The sequence below is a fragment of the Asparagus officinalis genome, chromosome 7 (assembly GCF_001876935.1).
Source record: "Asparagus officinalis chromosome 7, Aspof.V1, whole genome shotgun sequence".
NCBI lineage: Eukaryota > Viridiplantae > Streptophyta > Magnoliopsida > Asparagales > Asparagaceae > Asparagus > Asparagus officinalis.
The window spans coordinates 111,042,103-111,063,315 of record NC_033800.1 but is presented as its reverse complement, the minus strand read 5'-3'; the positions used below and the strand labels follow the sequence as shown (position 1 = coordinate 111,063,315).

The 21,213-nt window shown below is 44.0% G+C and overlaps 1 protein-coding gene across 1 annotated transcript; it reads right to left on the bottom strand.

The window, feature by feature from the left end:
- On the bottom strand, window positions 531–4,982 carry LOC109847199 (transketolase, chloroplastic-like). Its single transcript, XM_020416443.1, has 7 exons — window positions 4,425–4,982; window positions 3,298–3,388; window positions 3,061–3,166; window positions 2,666–2,948; window positions 2,426–2,574; window positions 2,093–2,246; window positions 531–1,793 (listed from the first exon to the last, which is right to left on the bottom strand). Exons 1-7 carry the CDS (start codon window positions 4,584–4,586, stop codon window positions 837–839), a joined length of 1,902 nt encoding a protein of 633 aa, XP_020272032.1. The 5' UTR covers window positions 4,587–4,982; the 3' UTR covers window positions 531–836.

Sequence of the window (21,213 nt, the reverse complement as noted above, 5' to 3'; positions counted from 1 at the left end):
TAAGTACATACATACAACTATGCAAATAGTTTGGATCAAAAACAAGCGTGCGCTTGTTTGTAACGGTAAGGTAACTACAAAGGTTTACAAGAGACTTTTTTCCTGCAAAGACAAATTGGAGAATCTTCTTCTGCAAAATTGTTGGGAGATGAGCATCTCACTCTTGCAACGACAAGAGACACAAAACGTACAAGAAATGGGTAGGCAGATGAGGATGGAACTTATGTGACCGTTATCCCTCCTCAGAAACATGACAAATTTGGATAAAGAAGAAATGCAAGTATACACTTTCACCCATACATCATCTCGTCACCAAAAAAATTGTGTCCATCTTTCTCCTTCACTAAAGAGACCAATCCATAAATGTAGTCACCTTAGCTCTTACGGGTGGCTCATATCCACAACCTAATTATTGGAACAACAAGCTCTCTACAATCTCCATCACCTTACATTTACGTAGATACAGACATCCAACATGCCAAAAAGATAGATACATACATACCAATGTACATATTTCTTAACAGGCCAAAGACAACAAAAGTAAGAGAGACGGAACAATAATATGGCTCATTTCCATAGAATCATCCCAATTAGTCTCCATTTAAGCATTCAAAAATAACCACATACACAAAGTACAGTTTGATGCTGCAGAATCAAGTATCCATTGACAGACTACAAAATGCTCAACATAAACAAATGACCAGAGGGAAGAACTCAGAGTTCATTTTATCCAAAAGAGGCCACACTAGTAATCTTTTAAACCCAGCCTCAGTTCTCCCACTTCATCCTCAGAACCGTAAAAGGGCCTTCTAACATTTGGCATCTAAAAGAACAATTTATAGAGATTTGGCCGCTGCAACAACATTCTCCGCTGTTAAACCAAACTCTTTGTATATTATTCCCGCAGGAGCACTGGCCCCAAACCGGTCAATACCAATCGCCTTCCCCTTGCTCCCGATGTACTTCTCCCAGCCAAGTGTGGACCCTGCCTCAATGCTAACCCTAGCGGTAACAGCTTCCGGAAGGACACTCTCCCTGTACTCATCAGACTGCTCATTGAACAACTCCCACGAAACAAAAGATACAACTCTGACAGTCTTCCCCTCTTTCCTCAGTTCATCCCCAGCCTTGGCAGCAATCTCCAATTCTGAGCCGGTGCCCATGAGAATGACATCTGGTTTGTTTCCAGAGGAGTTGTCAGAAATAATATATCCTCCTTTCTCCACTCCTTCAATGGAAGTCCCTGGAAGCTGAGGAAGCTTCTGCCTCGAGAGCGCAAGAACCGAGGGTGTCTTATTCCTGAGAACAGCTATCCTATAGACACCAGCTGTCTCATTGCCATCAGCTGGCCTAAACATCAATATATTAGGCATGGCTCTAAAGCTCACCAAATGCTCGATAGGCTGATGGGTGGGCCCATCTTCTCCGAGACCGATGGAATCATGAGTCATCACGTAGATAACGCGAGCCTCACACAAAGCTGATATTCTCATTGCAGCTCTCATGTAGTCTGTGAAGACAAAGAAGGTAGCACAGTAGGGGATAAGGCCAGGGCTGTGGAGGGCAATGCCATTACAAATTGCTCCCATCCCATGTTCTCTGACACCAAACCGTAGGTTCCTCTCCTCAGGGGTTGCTTTCTGGAAGTCTCCGAACATTTTCATTAGTGTCATGTTAGAGGAGGCGAGATCAGCACTGCCTCCAAGGAATCCTGGGAGTACTTTGGCAAGTGCATTCAAGTTCTGCTGTGAGAGGTTTCTCGTAGCGTCTGCGGGACTTTGAGGAGTATATGTCTGGAAAGGAAACAAATGCCATTACCAAATGTCAATAAAGATTTGATAAGATTATTAGAAGTTGTGATTGTACAACGAAGACCACTAAATACACCAATGGGTAGAAGTTCCAAAAATAATTAAGAAGAATATGCTACTAGTTAATTGAGGAGATGCTCCTTAATAGAACCGAATGGAAGGATATGACTTATGTAGCCGACTCAAAAATTTTGGATTAAGGCTTTATTATTGTTGTCCATGCTGCATTATTAGCGGTTGTGATTGAAATACAGAAAAGAACGGATTGGAGGGTTATTTACAGGAAGAGCCTTTTCCCATCCAGAAGGCAACTCTCCGGTTGTGATCGACTTCAATTCCGCTGCTTCCTCCGGGTATTTCTTCTCATACTCGGCAAATTTGGCATTCCATTCTGCTTCAAGAGAAGCACCATCAGCAACATGGCGACTCCAGTGACTGAAAAAGGATATCCAGAATGAGTTCATTATTGTAAAAGAAAAGAACACTTTTCTTTCAAAGAAATTTCTTTATTTTTATTTTTAGGCACATATTTTCATCAATCATCAGCCTATGAAGTCAAATAAACACATGGGCAGATTTAAAATGTAAACAAGCAATATATTAATTTGTCAGACCTCTTAACATCCTCTGGCACATGGAATGGCTCGTAAGGCCATCCAAGGTTCTGACGAGTAGCGTCAACTTCCTTGGCACCAAGTGCACTACCATGCACACTGTATGAGTTTGCCTTGTTTGGTGATCCATAACCAATGGTGGTGGTTACCTGTAATAAAAATAAATGCAACAAGATTGCAACAATCTAAAGAACACATAGATTCACTAATATATAAAAGTAGAGAAACGTGAAAATAAACCTTAATCATTGTGGGTTTGTCGGTAACAGCCTTTGCCTCTTTAATAGCAGCACGGATCTCATCATAACCAGTGTTACCATTCTTCACCCAAATAGTGTGCCAACCAAGAGCCTCAAACCGAGCACTAACATCTTCGGTGAATGCAATCTCGGTGTCTCCATCAATGGAAATATGATTGTCATCATAAAAAGCAATTAGTTTCCCGAGACCCCAGTGGCCAGCAAGAGAGGAAGCTTCATTTGAGATGCCCTCCATATTGCAGCCATCTCCAAGAATGCAATATCTAAAGCCATGAATCAAACAAATTAGTTTACTACTTTGTACTCACTCTTGAAACAAATAGTAAAGACATGAAATCTTAATGAAGAGGATAAATGTCATAAAATGGAGATTACGTGTAATGGTCGACAATCTCATTATCAGGCTTGTTGAAGCGAGCAGCCAAGTGCTTCTCAGCAAGCGCCAAACCAACGGCATTTGCAATACCCTGACCAAGAGGACCTATAAACCAACACCACAAAGAAGAAAGTATAAAAGAACTGATAATCACATTAAATTCTGATTCCTGTGTTAATAAAAGAATTATACTAAAAAATCCTTCTTATATCTCATGAAAAGTTAAAGAAGCAAACCAGTAGTGACTTCAACACCGGGTGTTTCAAAATTCTCAGGGTGACCGGGTGTTCTGCTTCCCCATTGTCTGAATTGCTTCAAGTCTTCTTCCTATGCAATGAAATCAAAACCATGAAAAGAATCCATAAAAACTGAAAATTTTATTGAAATCAAATTTTCAAGAACATGAAAAATCCCTAGCTCTTGGGGTTTCTCATAGTGTAACTAAGACTAACTTGATAAGCTCAATCAAAGTTTGAGCGTAGTTATCACTCTATAGGGAGGGGAAAAAATTATCAGAGAAATAAGAACATTAGGACTGGAAAAAATTTGAACCCAATCTACCTAAGTGTTTGTATTTGAATCTGTTTAAAATTGTCGAATACGAAATCAAATACCATTCTCTAAATTTCTTCCAATTCAAATATAAACATTTTCAAATATTCATGAGTATTTATCAGATACTACGATCCATTTAGTCGATTGATAATTTACACTTTATGAATATTAAACCATGTGACTAAGTAAATACTTTTATTTGGTTAAAGAAAATTTGTTTAAGAACTGACATATGACTCTTTAAGTTAGTCAAAACTAGTATAGAATTTAAATTACAAAATATAAATGGGTCAAAAACATAACATCGTTTAGGTAATAATACAAATTTTAAAGGATCAAACTATAAACGAATATTTGATAATCAAACAAATAGAATGTACATCTAGTTAAATCCTATTCGTTTATGAACCGAATACTAAAAACTATTTGTTTGCTGCTAAATGAACTACCAAATCGACTACAACCTGTTAAAGTACGAGCAGCTAATGAACTATTTGTTCATTATTTGATTCATTTCAGGTCCTACAGAACATACATTTCAAGGTTTTAACTTCATCTTTATACTGGCCAATCACTTCCCCGAAAAAAAAATAAAAAATAAAATGTCATTTAAATTAGGCAATTTAAAACAAAAATGATAGGGCCATAACAATTAGTGGCTCTTGTATAACACCGATGACTTTTGATTCAAAAACCAACAGTACTCATTACTCAATCAACCAAACCCAAGTCAAAAACATACCCATTAAAACTAAACAACAACTCCAACTACCAAAATTACCGAACTACATTTAAGAAAAAATCTCACCTTCACACTGTCATATCCAGCGAGATGCAGGAGAGCATACTGAAGCATGCATCCATGGCCAGCAGAGAGCACAAACCTATCCCTATTAAACCAGTACGGATTCTTCGGGTTGTACCTCATAATCTCATCATACAAAATATGCCCCATTGGCGCGCATCCCATTGGGAGCCCAGGATGGCCCGAATTCGCCTTCTCGACCGCGTCGATCGCTCAAGAAACCTAATTATTGATCGACTTCTCAACCACGCCTCCGTGCCCCGGCCTCCACCGCCTCCACGCCGCCCGCCCTCACCGGCAGCGATCCCTCCGCCCCCCTTCTGTGGCCCCGCAGCGCCCAAATCAGAGTTCTCGGAAGCCCAGGGAGAGGGTTATTGGCCTGTCTGAGTGGGCCGTAGATGGGCCGGTTAGGGACCGGTTGAGGAGAGCTTGGGCTGCGGTGATTGAAGAGGAGGCTGCCATTTTTCTCCTCTTTGAGCTTTTTTGGTTGGTGAGAGGAGATATGAGAACTGAAGAGGTGAGAGGGAGTTTTTGAGAGGATTTTGAGCGAACGTTTGTTTTGTTTTGTTTTGTTTTGTTTCTTTTGGGGGGCGAAAAGGGGAGGACGGCACGGTTTGGAGGAGGATAGAGCTGGTGAGAGGCGTTGGATTGGGGTGAGGGTTGATCGTGGCCGTCGAATTAGGGTAGGAAATGAATGCTTCGTGTTTGATCGAAGGGGATAGTTTGCTCAGACGACTGGATACGGTGCGCCCGATTTTTCAACTGGTGGGACCCACTCTGATCCGGTTGATCAACGGATGAATAGGTAATGTTATCGGGGTATAGAGATGGAAATTTTTAAGCGTTAAAAATATAGACCCCATGAAAATAACAAAAAGGAATGCGGGAAGGAATATGCTGATAGCAAAATAGAAGGATTTTTTTTCACGACAGCCCACCTTTGAAATAGGATGAAAATACAAACACCATTTTAAAAGTTTAATTTGATATAGAAACCATCTGTAAAAGGTTGTGACCATCTCTAAAAGGTTCTCATGGCAATCAACCATCTCAACTTTTTTTTTGCGGGGTCAAAGACAGGTAACGTGCTTGCTAGGAGGCACCCTATAGAGGGTAGTGTCAAGTGACACCATAGTCTAGCAAATAAATAATATGAATCAGTTTATCACTAATTAATGACACCATAATAAAGGTAAGTAGTGAATAGTGTGTCGCGCGTCTATTCGGAAGCGTGCTCGCTCATCTAACAAGTCCTAAACACGGGAGAAGAATAACCAATCACACACGAGCACAATCCAAAACTGAAATACGACAGATCAATCACAAACACAGAGATATACGTGGTTCAGCAATTTATCTACGTCCACGGGGAGAGGATGGGGAGATTCCACTAAATCAAGGAGAGTACAAAGGGTTACAATCTCACAAAACTCACAAACTAACCCTCAACCAAAGCTCTTAACTTGCTCACAATATCTGTTGGCCTTCTTATTTTGATGATGTTTAACAAACAATTTACAACTAATGTTGTTTGTCTAGTGTTTGTGTTTATCTATTTATTGTAGACAAGCAACATGTTGGAGGATTAATGGAATTGCGCATTCACGATCATATCCAATGGAGGTTGGCGGAATTGTGGTATGAAGCCTACGTAATTGCATTCACGATCATATCCAATGGAGGTTGGCGGAATTGTGGTATGAAGCCTACGTAATTCAAGTTCAAGCTTCATCCGCAAGTGTACCAAGTCAAGCTTATTGAAGATCAAGATTGCTTGGGTAACATTTAGTTTAGGTGTTATATTATGTGTGTTGGTACTCTAAGCTCAATCATACACACACATATGTTCGCGGGAAAAATCGTAGCTTTCTTCATTGTTGATATCATTGCTATCTCAGTTAACAACTTTATGCGTTACAAAGATCCGGTCTTTTTATAAGATCCGGTTACAATGAAAAATCAAAGAAAACAAAGTAAAGATTACAATTTTCCTTATTTGTCGAACTAATCGCGAGCTCCTGTTTTGCGGTCGCTCGCTTTGGTGGGTTCTTTGCCTGCGCCGGGGTTATTTGCCGTGGACCACCGCGTGATCTCGATCCGGTCGGATCTACACGATATGACGGGTAATATTCCACCAAGGGAATAATAGCCGGGAGGGATTGTTTCACCAAGGAAACAACCGCTCGAATCTCGGGATCTAAGAACCAAGCTTAGATCCGGAGTGTGATCGTGTAGATCTCAAATCCAATCCTCTCGAACTCCTGCCTTATTTGGCGTTGGTGATCGCCGAGCACCGGATCTGAAAGTCCAAGTCTCCAAGCCTTCAAAGTTGTGATCTTTTTTAGATCTGAGTCTTCAATCCAGCAGGGCTTCGCCTCTCTCCAAAATTTCCAACCTCTGAAACAAATGAGCACAAGGCCTATTTATAGGCACTCAGAACTGTGCATTTGCACAGTTCTGAGCCTAGCCACCCATGGGTGGCTCGGCCTTGGCCGAGCCACCTCAGGGTGGCTCGGCCTTGGCCGAGCCACCCTGGGGTGGCTCGGCTTTGGCCGAGCCACCTCAGGGTGGCTCGGCCTTGGCCGAGCCACCCTGGGGTGGCTCGGCTTTGGCCGAGCCACCTCAGGGTGGCTCGGCCTTGGCCGAGCCACCCTGGGGTGGCTCGGCTTTGGCCGAGCCACCTCAGGGTGGCTCGGCCTTGGCCGAGCCACCCTGGGGTGGCTCGGCTTTGGCCGAGCCACCCTGGGGTGGTTCGGTTTCGGCCGAGTCCCCGGGTGTTTGTCCGTTTCGTCCTTTGTTTCCGGTTCTGGTTCTCTTGTGTGGTTGATTGACTTGGCAACGACTCTTTGACTTGATTCCAGATTTGGCAGTGAGTCGGGTTCCTGATATGGCAGTAAATCAACTTCTGAATTTGAGTCCGGAATTGATGTTGATTTGATCGTGATTCATCCGAGTTCGCTCTTGTTTAGATGACTCGGTGATTCACCTAAACATTGGTTTGATTCCGCGTGCGAGTGGATGCATTCCAATGCTTGGGTGCGATTTGTCGCCTCGTTAACCTGCTCCGTTGCGTATAGCTTGGCTTCAGCGTTGGCGAGCTAACGGTCTTGTTTGGATACGTCGCCCGGTGGTCCGTTTGTTAAATCGGCGTCGAGCTGTGCTAAGGGACCTATAGGCAATTTTATACGCCTACAGATACCCCCTCCAAAGTATTTCAGTCTCATTCTTTTATAGAAGAGTCTGGAATACTTTGGATGTGATTGCCCCAACCTTCAGTCGGTGTAACGGGACTCTGGAATGACTTCTGTTCTGGATTCCTTCAATTCCTTCAGGCTATTCAGTGCTTTGTAGAATGCCTGTAGGGGTTCCGGTGCTGCATTTATTGTCTGACCGTTGTTGGAATTTGAACTTGAAGTCGATTCTTGATTTCTTGACTTTTTGGCTCGAGTTTGCTGCTTCAACACAGAACTTATCATCGATTGACTGCGTTGAATCTTCATCTATAACGCGTTGTCTGGCGTTTGAGCTTCATTGCGACGCGTTGTCCGGCGTCCAGGCTTCATTATGATGCACTGTTCGGCATTTGACACAGTTTATACTCGTACGTCTGCTGGAGTACACACGGTTTAAGCTCTTAAGGAATTGGAGCATGGATCTTATCCCAAGGTCGTTGGATGCTCGAGTCACGAGACCAACTCATAAAGTTGATGCGTCAATGACTCGCATATTTATAGGATTTTTGGCAAATCCTCAGCCATCAACGGGTTTGATGCGCCTTTACCGACTACCGTTTGAGTCGGGCTAGCATGCGGATTGTTTTAAGTCCGTTCCGCATGTGACGTTATGCTAAAAGAGTTAACTCTTTTAGTGCTACGATATTGAATACGTAGACTTCGTCTTTCTCCTGTGAAAAGACTAAACAGCAACGTGTATCAGACGTTGACTTAGGATTTTTGGCAAATCCTCAGCCCTCAACGGATTTGTCATGCTTTTACCGATTACCGTTTGAATCGGGCTTACATGCGGATTGTCTTAAGTCCGTTCCGCATGTGACGTTGTGCTAAAGGAATGAACTCCCTTAGACTTGATGCTACGACTTCGAATACGTAGACTTCGTCTTTCTCACGGGAATAGACTACCCGGCGACGCGTGTTAGGCGCTGACTTTAGGATTTTTGGCTAACCCCAAGCCTTTAACGGATTTGATTAACCTTTACCGACTACCGTTTGAGTCGGGCTAGCATGCGAATTGTCTAAATCCGTTCCGCATGTAACGTTGTGCTTAGAGACTGAATCCTCTAAGACTTGTTGCTATGACTTTGAATACATAGACTTCGCCGTTGTCATGGGAATAGGCTACCCAGCAACGTGTATTAAACGTTGACTTATCCCTCCTTAGGCTTCGGGATAAAATACCCCAGAATCGAACTCTGGTGTCTTTTTCTACGGGGAAAGACTAAACCGGCGACGCGTGTTAGGCGTCGGCATATCCTTTCTTAGGATTCAGGATGAAATTCCCCATGCGTGTAAGGCATGGATTTTGGTGTTATTAATAACAACCTGTCACAATGTTGAATATGTGAACGGGTGTTCTTTTTAAACGGTTAAGAACTGACCGGCAGCGCGTGTCAGGCGCAGACTTATCCTTGCTTAGGTTTCAGGATAGAATACCCCAGAATCGAACTCTGGTGTCTTTTTGTGCAGAAAAAAGACTAAACCGGCAGCGCGTGTTAGGCGCAGACTTATCCCTGCTTAGGATTCGGGATAAACTTCCTAGGATGAATCCTGAATTCTTCGAAAAGGATTGGTATGGGGAAGGAAGAATTTTATATTCTATTCCCCGAACAAAGAAGGAAAGGAGACTCGAGGTGGGATCTCCACCCCCAGAATCCGGAAAGGTGAAACTAAGAGTGGGATCTCCACTCCGAGAATCAAAAAGATTCGGATAACCCTAACTGTCGGAAGGTTTGATTATCGAACTAAAGATGAATTTCTCGTTTATCGAGAATGAATCGTGGTTTTGGTCCTAACTGTAGGAAGGTTTGACCAAGTGGGAGGTTTGAGGTGACCCTAACTGTAGGAAGGTTTGATCACTCGATTTGAAAGTGGACCTCTCGTTCATTGGAGGAATCGAGAGGGGTTTTTGGTTTTGGTCCTAACTGTAGAAAGGTTTGACCGAATGGAAGGTTTAAGACGATCCTAACTGTAGGAAGGTTTGATCGCTTGATTTGTGGACCTCTCGTTCATTGGGAGAATCGAGAGGGGATTTTGACTGTGGTCCTAACTGTAAGAAGGTTTGACCAATCAGGAACTTTACGTCCAGACTCTAACAGAGAGAGTGTTGAGTGCACAGACACAGTGAGAACTTGAATGGGAGTCCTTATTCATTACATTGCTGTGGTTTTGGGAACTTCCCGTTACATAAATCGTCCACCCCCAGTTTCCTCTGCGGAACTGGTTCGGACATTATTATCAGTTAACTAACCGGGTTATCCTTAAGAATATTAGCTTAATATTCTCCAGGAACTTCCCGTCAAAAGTGGGGAAACAGTTTAGACTCATATACCTATTGGAGTATCAGGGAGTAGTTTAACCTCTTATACCGGTCGGAGGATTGAGAAACAGTTTATACTCGTATACTCTTTGGAGTGTCAGGAAGCAGTTTATACTCTTATACCGGTCGGAGTTTTGCCGTTTTTATTTGGCTTACCTTAGCGTTATAACGCCGGCTTCGACCAAGGTCTGAATGCTATTCCTGAGAGCAAAGCAATCCTTGGTGGGATGAACAACCCTTCTGTGGTATGCACAGTACTTTGGGTCCGTAGTGTTATCAGCTTCCTCCTGATTCGTGATAGGTGGTAGCTTGATCTTGTTGCCTTCGAGGAGCGATTCGAAGATGGTTGGAACGTCTTCGTCCTTGAAGGAATACTCTCTCTGGAGTCTCGGACCCGAAGTCTTCTGCTGCCTTCGGGATTGCTGTTGTGACGCTTGATTAGCACCACCAGCAGCTGCAGGTGCTTTGCCCTTACCACGGGAAGCGAAGTTTGAGTCCAGCAGATTAACCGTCGGTTGGTTCCTTTCGGCCTTCTTCCTTTTAAGGAAGCGTTCGGCTTGTTCACCGCGCACCTTCAGATCCTTCCAAGTGTCAGACGGTGCTGTCCCCATTGCCTCCAATACGTCCAATGCGAGGTTGTTGTGGCAAGTCTGGAGAATGAATTCCTCGGTGATCGGGTCCCGGCAATTCATCGCCTTGTTCCGGAACCTTTTGACGAAGGTGTCGACTAACTCCCCGTCTTTTTGTTTCTCGTCGAGCAACGATCCGATAGAGATCTCGGTGTCGTCGTCGAAGAAATTTGCAAGGAACTTCGTCTCCATGTCATCCCAGCTGTTCACGCTTCCTGGCTTGAGGCGACGATACCAATCGAAGGCAGCTCCGCGAAGAGTGCCGACGAATGACCGCACCATCAGAGGCTCGTTCCCAGAGATAGCACCCAGGTGCGATTTGAAATAAATCAAATGCTGGGTGGGGGAACCCCTTCCATCGAACGGCGTGAAGTTGATTAGACTAAACTTCGCCGGATAGGGGATTGATTCCCATTCCCTCGGGTATGGACAAGGAATGCCCGTTTTCTTTACCTCTTGAGCAGACAGCAACGTATTGATTTTACTCTCGAGGCTTTTGATCTTCAAGTCTTCACTTGTATCCCCGTTGGCATCCTCACTACCACCCCCTGCATTGATGGGAGGGTTATTGGCATTGTGAGCTTCATCCCCATCCGCGTGCTCCTTTTCCTGAGCAACCTGGTTACGGTGGCTTGGTTCACCTTGTTGGTTCCTGAATGCTTGGATTTGCTGTTCATGCATCTCTCTCATCTGCTGCATGGCCGTCTCCATCTCGAATTTAAAACTTTCTTTCTGCTTAGCCAAAGCGTCTTCAAGCATTTTGGCCATTTCTTCCGCGCCTATCATGAATGACTCGCGGGGTTGTCCTTCGCTGGACACTGTATTGTCCGATGCGACAGCAGAGCAGGAATCCGATTCTTCATCTTCCGAAGGCAATCTTATCCGAACCCTACCATAAGTTCCTCGTGCGATGGCTCCGGACTGCAGACGGGTTACACGCCGGGACGCTTCCAGAAACGATTTGAGATCAATCTGTGTCGATGTCTCTTTGCTGGTCATGTTGGCGGTGACCTTCGGAAATTCTCCATCCTTAACCACTGTTCTTCTTTGCCGGAAGCGCCTATGCCTTGGTTTTGGCGTTTCGGTGCCGAGCCTTTCGAACACTGAAATTCTCTCGGGGACTCCCTTGATGCAGTTGCATTGAGACAGTACTACCCGAATGAGCTTGGCACATGGGCACTGAGTTTCGAGCCCTTGAGGGCTTCTTTTTCTTGTTTTGTTCGTACCCCCAGCACGATAGTACAACTCGTCCATTTGATCGGAGTAACCTATCGCGTGTTGGCATGATTTCCCAGGTATAACGTTATCATCCTCGGATGACAACGTTTCCTTCTGAGAGCAAACTGCCTTATTTGGACTTCCGAGAGTCACTCGCCTCGAAACACGCCTTTGTAGACATGAATTCTCAGCGGGCTCCCGAACTTCGATGCGCAAGGTAGTGCGCTTGGGTGCCGTAAACTCTTTGTCATGTTGAGGGTTGTGTCGACCCCCAGCATGTTGATTAGTTCGGAGCCTCTTCATCGGGCCCGAGCGTTCATGGACTTCGTTGCGCTCGTCGGGAATTGGACCGAGGCGCTCCAAGATTGACCTCCTTCCTCGGGATGGTTCGGGAGGTTGAACTCGTTTTGAAGGCTGTAAAGGTCGATCCTCGGCCTGACTCACCACTTTGGACTTTGGCCTCCATATTTTGTGAGTTAGTGGTGATTTCTTGGCTACTCCATTCTGCCACCTTCTACGGGCTTCTTGAACTTGAGCTCGTGCTTGTGCTGAGAGTGCGCGGCGCTTCTGAATGCGATCCTCCAGCGTTGAACGGTTCCGTTTGACACGGATCCATTCGTTCGTTGGTGGCTTGGAGGAGTTGCCATTCATTGGTTGTTGAGGTCGTTCGCCTCTTCTGTTCTTCAGATCCGTGTTGTAACGGATCCCGTCCACAGATTCCATTGCCTTTGCGATTTGTTTCGCAAGGCGCTGACGTTGCCTTTGGCGGGCTCTCTTTGAGAGAGTCACTACGCCCTCGGCAACGGAAGATTCGGCCAGAGCAGATCTGACCTGGTTGGAAGGAGAGATCTCACCCGATGCAGCTTCGGCATCAAACGGGGCGAGATCTTCGTTGGCAGCTTCAACTTCTTCGTACCAACGAAGTTTTCTCTTGGAAGAGAGCTTTGGAGACTTGGACTTGCGAGGGGAGGTGGATTCGGACGAGGATGACAGATACTCCTCGAACTTTTGTTGGTCGAATTCGTACTCGACCTCCTCCTCGACCGGGATCGGGATCCGCGGCTGCGACGCGACAGCTTCGGCAGTAAAGCTGTTGGCTCCCACTGTGGTCGCCAGATTGTTCGCGGGAAAAATCGTAGCTTTCTTCATTGTTGATATCATTGCTATCTCAGTTAACAACTTTATGCGTTACAAAGATCCGGTCTTTTTATAAGATCCGGTTACAATGAAAAATCAAAGAAAACAAAGTAAAGATTACAATTTTCCTTATTTGTCGAACGTCTCGACAATTCATCGCCTTGTTCCGGAACCTTTTGACGAAGGTGTCGACTAACTCCCCGTCTTTCTGCTTCTCATCGAGCAATGATCCGATAGATATCTCGGTGTCGTCGTCGAAGAAGTCGAAGAAGTTAGCGAGGAATTTGGTCTCCATGTCATCCCAGCTATTCACGCTTCTTGGCTTGAGGCGGCGATACCAATCGAAAGCGGCTCCGCGAAGAGTGCCAACGAAGGACCGTACCATCAGAGGCTCATTACCAGAGATAACACCCAGGTGCGATTTGAAGTAAATCAAATGCTGAGTGGGTGAACCCTTCCCATCAAACGGCGTGAAGTTGATCAGATTGAACTTCGCCGGATAGGGGATCGATTCCCACTCTCTGGGGTAGGGACAAGGAACGCCAGTCTTCTTGTATTGATTTTGCTCTCGAGGTTCTTGATCTTCAAGTTTTCACCTGTGTTTTTGCTAGCATTCTCGTTACCACCCCCTGCATTGACGGGAGGATTATTGGCATTATGCGTCTCATTCGCATTTGTGTCCTCGTCTTCCAGATTAACCTGGTTACGACGACTTGGCTCGGCTTGCTGGTTCGTCAATGCTCGGATTTGCTGGTCATGCATTTCTCTCATGTTCTGCATGGCCATCTGCATTTCGAACCTGAAGCTCTCCTGTTGCTTAGCTAAGGCGTCTTCGAGCATCTTGGCTACTTGTTCCACGCTTATTATGAACGACTCGCAGGGTTGTCCATCGCTGGATACCGTGTTATCTGATGCGACAGCAGAGCAGGAATCCGATTCTTCATCTTCTGAAGGTGTTCTTGTCCGAACCCTACCATAAGTTCCTCGTGCAATGGCTCCGGACTGCAGGCGAGTTCTAGGCCGGGATGCTTTCAGGATCGACTCGAGATTATCCCCGTGCCGATGTCCCCTTGCTGGTCATATTCGTGGTGACCCTCGGAAATTCTCCGTCTTCAACCACCGTTCTTCTTCGTCGGAAACGTCTAGGCCTTGGTTTTGGCGTTTCGGTGCTAAGCCTTTCGAACACTGAAATTCTCTCGGGGACTGCCTTGATGCAGTTGCACTCAGACAATACCGCCCGAATGAGCTTTGAACAAGGACACTGAGTTTCTAGCCTTTGAGGACTTCTCTTTCTGGCTTTGCTCGTACCCCCAGCACGATAGTATAGCTCGTCCGTTTGAAAGTCGGAGCAACCTATCGTGTGTTGGCACGATTTCTCAGGTATAACGTAATCATCATCAGACGATAACGTTTCCTTCTGAGAGTGAACTGCCTTCTTTCGGCCCTCAAGAGTTACGCGCCTCGAGACATGCCTTTTTGGGCATGAATTCTTAGCGGACTCTTGGACTTCGATGCGCAAGGTAGTGCGCTTGGGTGCCATGATCTCTTTATCATGTTGAGGGTTGCGACGACCCCCAGCATGTTGATTCGTTCGTGGCTTCTTCATTGGGCCCAAACGTTCCTGAATTGGAGCTTTGCCTCGCTCCTTGGGAAATGGACCGAGGCGCTCCAAAACTGACTTCCTTTTCTGGGATGGTCCTGCGGGATCTCCCGGAGCAGTTGTGGAAATCATCGGCGGTTTGGATTGATTCGCCGGAAGTTGAACTTTCGACGGCTGCAGTTGACTCTCTTGGGTCTGAACCGCCGCTTCAGACTTCGGCCTCCAAACTTTGCTGGTTGATGGCGGCTTCTTGGCCACCTCTTTCTGCAACTTCCTACGGGCTTCTTCAGCTTGAGCCCTTGCTTGCGCTGATAGTGCGCGGCGCTTGCGAATGCGCTCCTCCAGCGTTGATCGGTTCCGTTTGACACAGACCCATTCCATTGTTGGCGGCTTGGAGGAACCACCATTCATTGATTGTTGAGGCTTTTTGCCTCTCTTGTTCTTCAGATCCGCGTTGTAGCGGATCCCGTCAACAGACTCCATGGCCTTTGCGAATTGTTTCGCGGTGGCTCGGCCTTGGCCGAGCCACCTTGAGGTGGCTCGGCTTGGGCCGAGCCACCTGAAGTTGGCTCGGCTTCGGCCGAGCCCCTCTAGGTGGTGGTTTTTGGTGTTTTCCGCCTTTGGTTCTGTCCGTGATTTGATTAACTTGGTCTCTGATTTGATGATCTGATTTGGCAGTAAATTGGATTCCTGATTTGGCAGTAAATCCGCTTCTGAGTTGGAGTCCGAAACCGATCTTGATTCGATCGTCATTCGTCCGAGTATGCCTTTGGTTGGATGACTCGTTGACTCTTCGAACACTTGGCTTGATCCCGCACGTGTATGGATGCATTCCGTCGCTTGATGCGATTCGTCGATCTCGTCGCCTCGTTGGTTTGTCGGTTTGTACTGAGCTGAGCTAAGGGACCTATAAGCAATTTTATATGCCTACAGATACCCCCTCCAAAGTATTTCAGTCTCGTTCTTTTATAGAAGAGTCTGGAATACTTTGGATATGATTGCCTCCCACCTTCAGTCGGTGTAATGAGACCTTGGAATGATTCCCGTTCTTGATTCCTTCAATTCTCCAGAAGTTTAAATATGAAACAATTGAATATAATTGGAAAATACATTTTTGTTTCATGTTTATATTCTTATATATGATTTTATCAATATCAAGTTTATATTTAATGAAATCATATTTATTGTTTTTGAAAAGTTTGCAAAAATATGAAATTTTATGAAAATATTGTATTCTCTGATTATGGACTTAATAACAATCATATACATCTTTTATTAAGTCTATATAATCATTTTGTAATGTTTCAAAATATGGTTTAGCCAAAATGTCAAAATTCATATGTTTACATTTTCATGTTTTGGACTATTTTGTAAAATGATAATATTTCTCATTTGGGAGGTCCTTTTTGAAAATCAGTTTTTGTAGCATGTTTATTATCATATCTACAATCATTTTCCAAAGTTTTATAATTTTTGGAATTTATTTGATATTTTTAAATAGGGTTTTAAAAACAAAAAACTGTTTCAAACCTGTCTCTTTTCATATATCAGTTTGCGATCGACCGCCACAGTCGATCGCCTTGAGTCCAAAGACTCAGATTGGTTTTTTATGGCTCGCGGTCGACCGTGGCGGTCGACCGTATGAAGTCCAGAGAATTTCGCGGTCGACCGCCAACTGTGTCGACCGTTTGTGCATTCCAAAGGCCCAGTTTTATTGTTTTGTTGCTCGCGGTCGATCACGAGTTTTTCATGGTCGACCGCCGATCACCCAACAACTATTTTGATACAAAATCAGATTTCTGATTCTTTGGGGGTTTTTGGTCTTTTGTTTGGGGTTTTTGCTGTTGGTTTCTTTTCCTATATAAAACCCTCAAACCCCTTCTACCAGGGGCAATCCAAGAAATGTTTTAATCAAATTTTAACAAGAGTTTATGTTTGTTTAAGAAGCTTTTAAGCAATTGAGAGTTCGATTTTGTGAAAGAAATTTCACAAGAGCTTGAGGAGATCAACCATTGATGTTTGAGCATCCAACTATTCTTCCTCTACCTCTTGATTTATTGAGAAGTTTTCTAAACTCTATTTCTAGCTTTATATCTATTTGTTTGATTATCATTTTGTTAAAGCTAGTTTTATATTGAGTTTAAGATTTGATTGATCTTTTTGTTACACACACCCACATTGAGCTTTTAGTATTTACATACATAGTATATTAGGGTTGTGAGAGATTGTAACATTGAGTTATGCTTAATTGAGTTCTCACCTTGTATTAGAGAACAAATCATTTGTTGTTACATTGTTAGTGTTGTAAAGTTTTCGGTGAGCTAGAAAACCGAGTGTGAGGAGTGAATGTTGATCAGTGAGCATTGAAAACTGACATTGTGAGGTGTAAACGTTATTCGGGTGAACGTAGAAAACCCGATTATGATAGTGAATTTCTCCCCGGGAGTGGGGAGCGGAGACGTAGGATGGAGGTCTGAACTCCGTGATCATATTATTTGTTTGAGTTTGCATAGGCGCACTTATTCTTGTGTTTATATCTTATATCGCCTTTGTGTATTGCTCTTCATATTACCCTATCACTTTTGTAGATTGTTTATTTTACCCTTGTGTTAGTTTATATATCATTGCATATATTTCACCATATAGGATATATCTCCTTGATCATATTGCATATTCTTGCTCATAACATATCGTATATCTATCTTGTAAGAATAATTTATTAATAAGTTTTAATTAGCATAAAATAGGATTAGATTAGCATAAGACCCTAATCACCCCCCTAGGGTCTAACAATATCTCACTCTCACAATGCTCAAAAGTCTCTCTAATCTCTTATTACAACTCTCCTCTTTTTGATTATCCTAATCTATTCTAAGGAATTCTAAAACAGACTAGGAATTCTAAAACCAAAAACAAAACAGACTAGGAATTCTAAAACAAAAAATAAAACAAATTAGGAATTCTAATAACCTATTACCGAAATAGATTAAGAATCATGTTACCAAAATAGATTAGGAATCCTAATAACCTGTTACCAAAAAAGATTAGGAACCTGCTATCCAAAAATTTTCCACCTCGGCGAAGTATTCCTAAAACTGAGCCGACACCAACATGAGCACCAATGCGTTGTCTCACCAAATTCGGCTGCACCAATGTGGTTGCCTACATACCCCCTCTCCCAATGGATCAAGCCATCCGTAGTTCATTCAAATGGCCATCAACGGCCTCAACAATCACGAATGTACAACAAGCTTCTACAATGATTAAACTTATTGCTCGGAACCACCTTAGTGAGCATATCCGCCGGGTTATCCTTCGTGTGGACCTTCACAATCTCCACATCGCCATCTTCAAGAACATCTCGAACGCAGTGATAACGAACGTCAATGTGCTTCGTCCTCGCATGAAAAACCTGATTCTTCACCAAATAGATAGCACTCATACTATCATAATGAATAGTGACGGACCGCTGCGATATACCAAGTTCCTCCAAAAGTCCTTGAAGCCAAATAGCCTCCTTCACAGCCTCTGTAATCGTCATATACTTTGCCTCTATCGTCGACAAAGCCATTGTAGACGGTAAGGTGCATCTCCAACACACCGGCGCACGGGTCAAAGTGAACACATATCTCGTCGTAGACCGACGTTTATCCAAATCTCCGGTATAATCCGAATCAACATAGCCAATGCACAATTTCCCACTTGTAGTGTCCTGCTCATAAACCAAACTAACATTGAGCGTACCTCGAATGTACCTCAAAATCCATCTCACGGCGTCCCAATGACCCACTCCTGGATCGTGCATGTATCTTGAAATTATGCTCACCTCCTGTGACAAATCTGGCCTCATACATATCATCGCGTACATCAAGCTCCCAACCGTGCTCGCATATAGAGTCTTCAATATCAACTCTCGATCTTCAACTATCTTCGATGAGAGGTCAGCTAAAAGTTTCAATTAGGTCCCAAAAGTATACTAACTGGCTTCGTATCCATGCTAATATGAAATCGTTGTAGAACCTTCTTCAAATAAGCGACCTGTGTCAAACAAATTCGGCCCTTCTCTTTGTCTCTGTCAATCTCCATCCCCAAAATGCACTTAGCCTCACCCAAATCCTTCATGTCAAACTCCTTTGAAAGCAATGCCTTCAATCTATATAAGACCTGGAAATGGAGGCAACCAACATGTCATCAACATAGAGCAACAAATAGATGTACGCACCTCCTTTCAACTTGTGTAAATACACTCAAGGTTCAAACTGGCTTTGAGTGTACGCATGACCAAGCATAAGACTATCGAATCGCCTATACCACTATCGAGGATACTGCTTCATTCGGTTAAGGAATCGATGAGGTAGGTCCTGAATTTTTCTAAGGCAAAGACTACAGCTAAAAACTCTTTTTCTGTAACAGAATAATTTTGTTGGACATCATTCAGAGTCCTACTGGCATAGTAGATCACATGTGATTTTCTATCAAACCGTTGTCCTAAAACAGCACCAATTGCAGAGTCGGATGCATCACACATCAGTTCGAAAGGTAAGGTCCAGTCTGGGCACCAATTGCAGAGTCGGATGCATCACACATCAGTTCGAAAGGTAAGGTCCAGTCTGGTGCATGAATGATAGGAGCTGTGGCACACATCAGTTCGAAAGGTAAGGTCCAGTCTGGTGCATGAATGATAGGAGCTGTGGTCAGCTCCTTTTTTAGAAATTCAAAAGCTTTAAGGCATTCGGGAGAATACAAATGATGTATCCTTAGCTAAGAGATTGGTCAAGGATCTAGCAATTTTACTGAAATCCTTGGTGAAACGTCGGTAAAAACTAGCATGACCAAGAAATGATCTGACATCTTTGATAGTTTTGGGAGGATGAAGGTTAGAAATAAGATCTACTTTAGCTTTGTCTACTTCGATTCCTCTGTTGGAAACTACATATCCTAAGACAATGCCCTGCTTGACCATGAAGTGATATTTCTCCCAATTGAGAGTAAGATTTTTCTCCCTACAATGTTCTAGGACCAGTTTAAGATGATGCAAACATTGGGAAAATGTGTCACCAAAAATGGAAAAGTCGTTCATGAAAATTTCTAAAAATCTCTCTACCATGTCGGAAAAAATACTGATCATGCAACGTTGGAATGTGGTAGGTGCGTTACACAGCCCAAACGGCATACGTCGGTATGCGAATGTTCCATACGGGAAAGTGAAGGTGGTTTTCTCCTGATCTTCAGGAGCGATAGGGATTTGATTGTAACCTGAATATCCATCCAGAAAACAATAGAACTCGTGTCCTGCTAAGCGCTTTAACATTTGGTCAATGAATGGAAGAGGGAAGTGATTTTACTGAGTGGCTAAGTTGAGTTTTTGATAGTCAATGCAAGCTCGCCATCCAGTTTGGATCTGAGTGGGAATCAACTCATTAGCCTCATTTTGGATCACGGTGATCCTAGATTTCTTTGGAACAACTTAGACCGGACTCACCCATGAACTATCAGAAATGGGATAAATGATCTCATGATCGAGACATTTCAGAATGTCTTTCCTAACAGCTTCTTTCATCACTGGGTTTAACCTATGTTGAGGATCTCTAGGTTTGGCATCATTGTAGGCGTATAAAATTTCTTATAGGACCCTTAGCACAGCTCGGTACAGACCGACGAACCATCGGGCGACATATCCAAACACGAGCGTCAGTCCACAACGTCGAAGCCAAGTGACACGCAACGAAGCGGATTAACGAGGCGACGAGGTTAACGAATCGCACGCAAGTAACGGAATACATCCATTCGCGTGTGGAATCAAGCCAAGGGTTCGAAGAGTCAACGAGTCATCCAACCAAGGGCAGACTCGGACGAATCACGATCGAATCAAGATCAGTTTCGGACTCGAACTCAGAAGTGGATTTACTGCCAAATCAGGAATCGGATTTACTACCAAATCAGAGTCCAAATCAACCACGAGACCGGAAAAAACGGCAAAACCCAAACACCAAAGGGGACTCGGCCAAAACCGAGCCACCTATAGGTGGCTCGGTGGCCATAGGCCCCCCTTGGTTCATTTTCAAAGGTTGGATTTTTTGGAGGCGAAGCCCTGCTGGATTCGAAGCTCAGATCTAAAAAAAAGATTCAAGCTTTGGGACTTTGAAGACTTGCTCATCCAGATCCGGTGCTCGGCGATCGTCAACACCAAATAAGGCAAGAGTTCGAGAGGAACCAGATCTCAAATCGGATCTCAGATCTACGCAGACATACTCCGGATCAAAGCTTGGTCTTTGATCCCGAGAATTAAAGGCTACTATTTTCTTGGCGAAATAGTACCCTCGGCTATTATTTCTTTGGCGAAATAATACCCGTCGTACTGCGTAGATCCGACCAGATCTAGATCTCGCGGTGGTCCACGGATAAACCCCGGCGCAGGAAAACAACCCACGCAAGCGAGCGACCGCAAAACATGAGCTCGCGATTTGTTCGACAAAAGATAAAAGTTGTAATTTTTATTTCCTTTTTTGATCTCGTTGTAACCGGATCTCAAAAAGACCGGATCTTTGTAATCGATAAACAATTATCAAAGAGTGTGCAATGACATCAATGAAGAAAGATACGATTTTTCCCGCGAACAATCTTTGTGGAATTTCGAGGACGAAGTTCTTTTAAG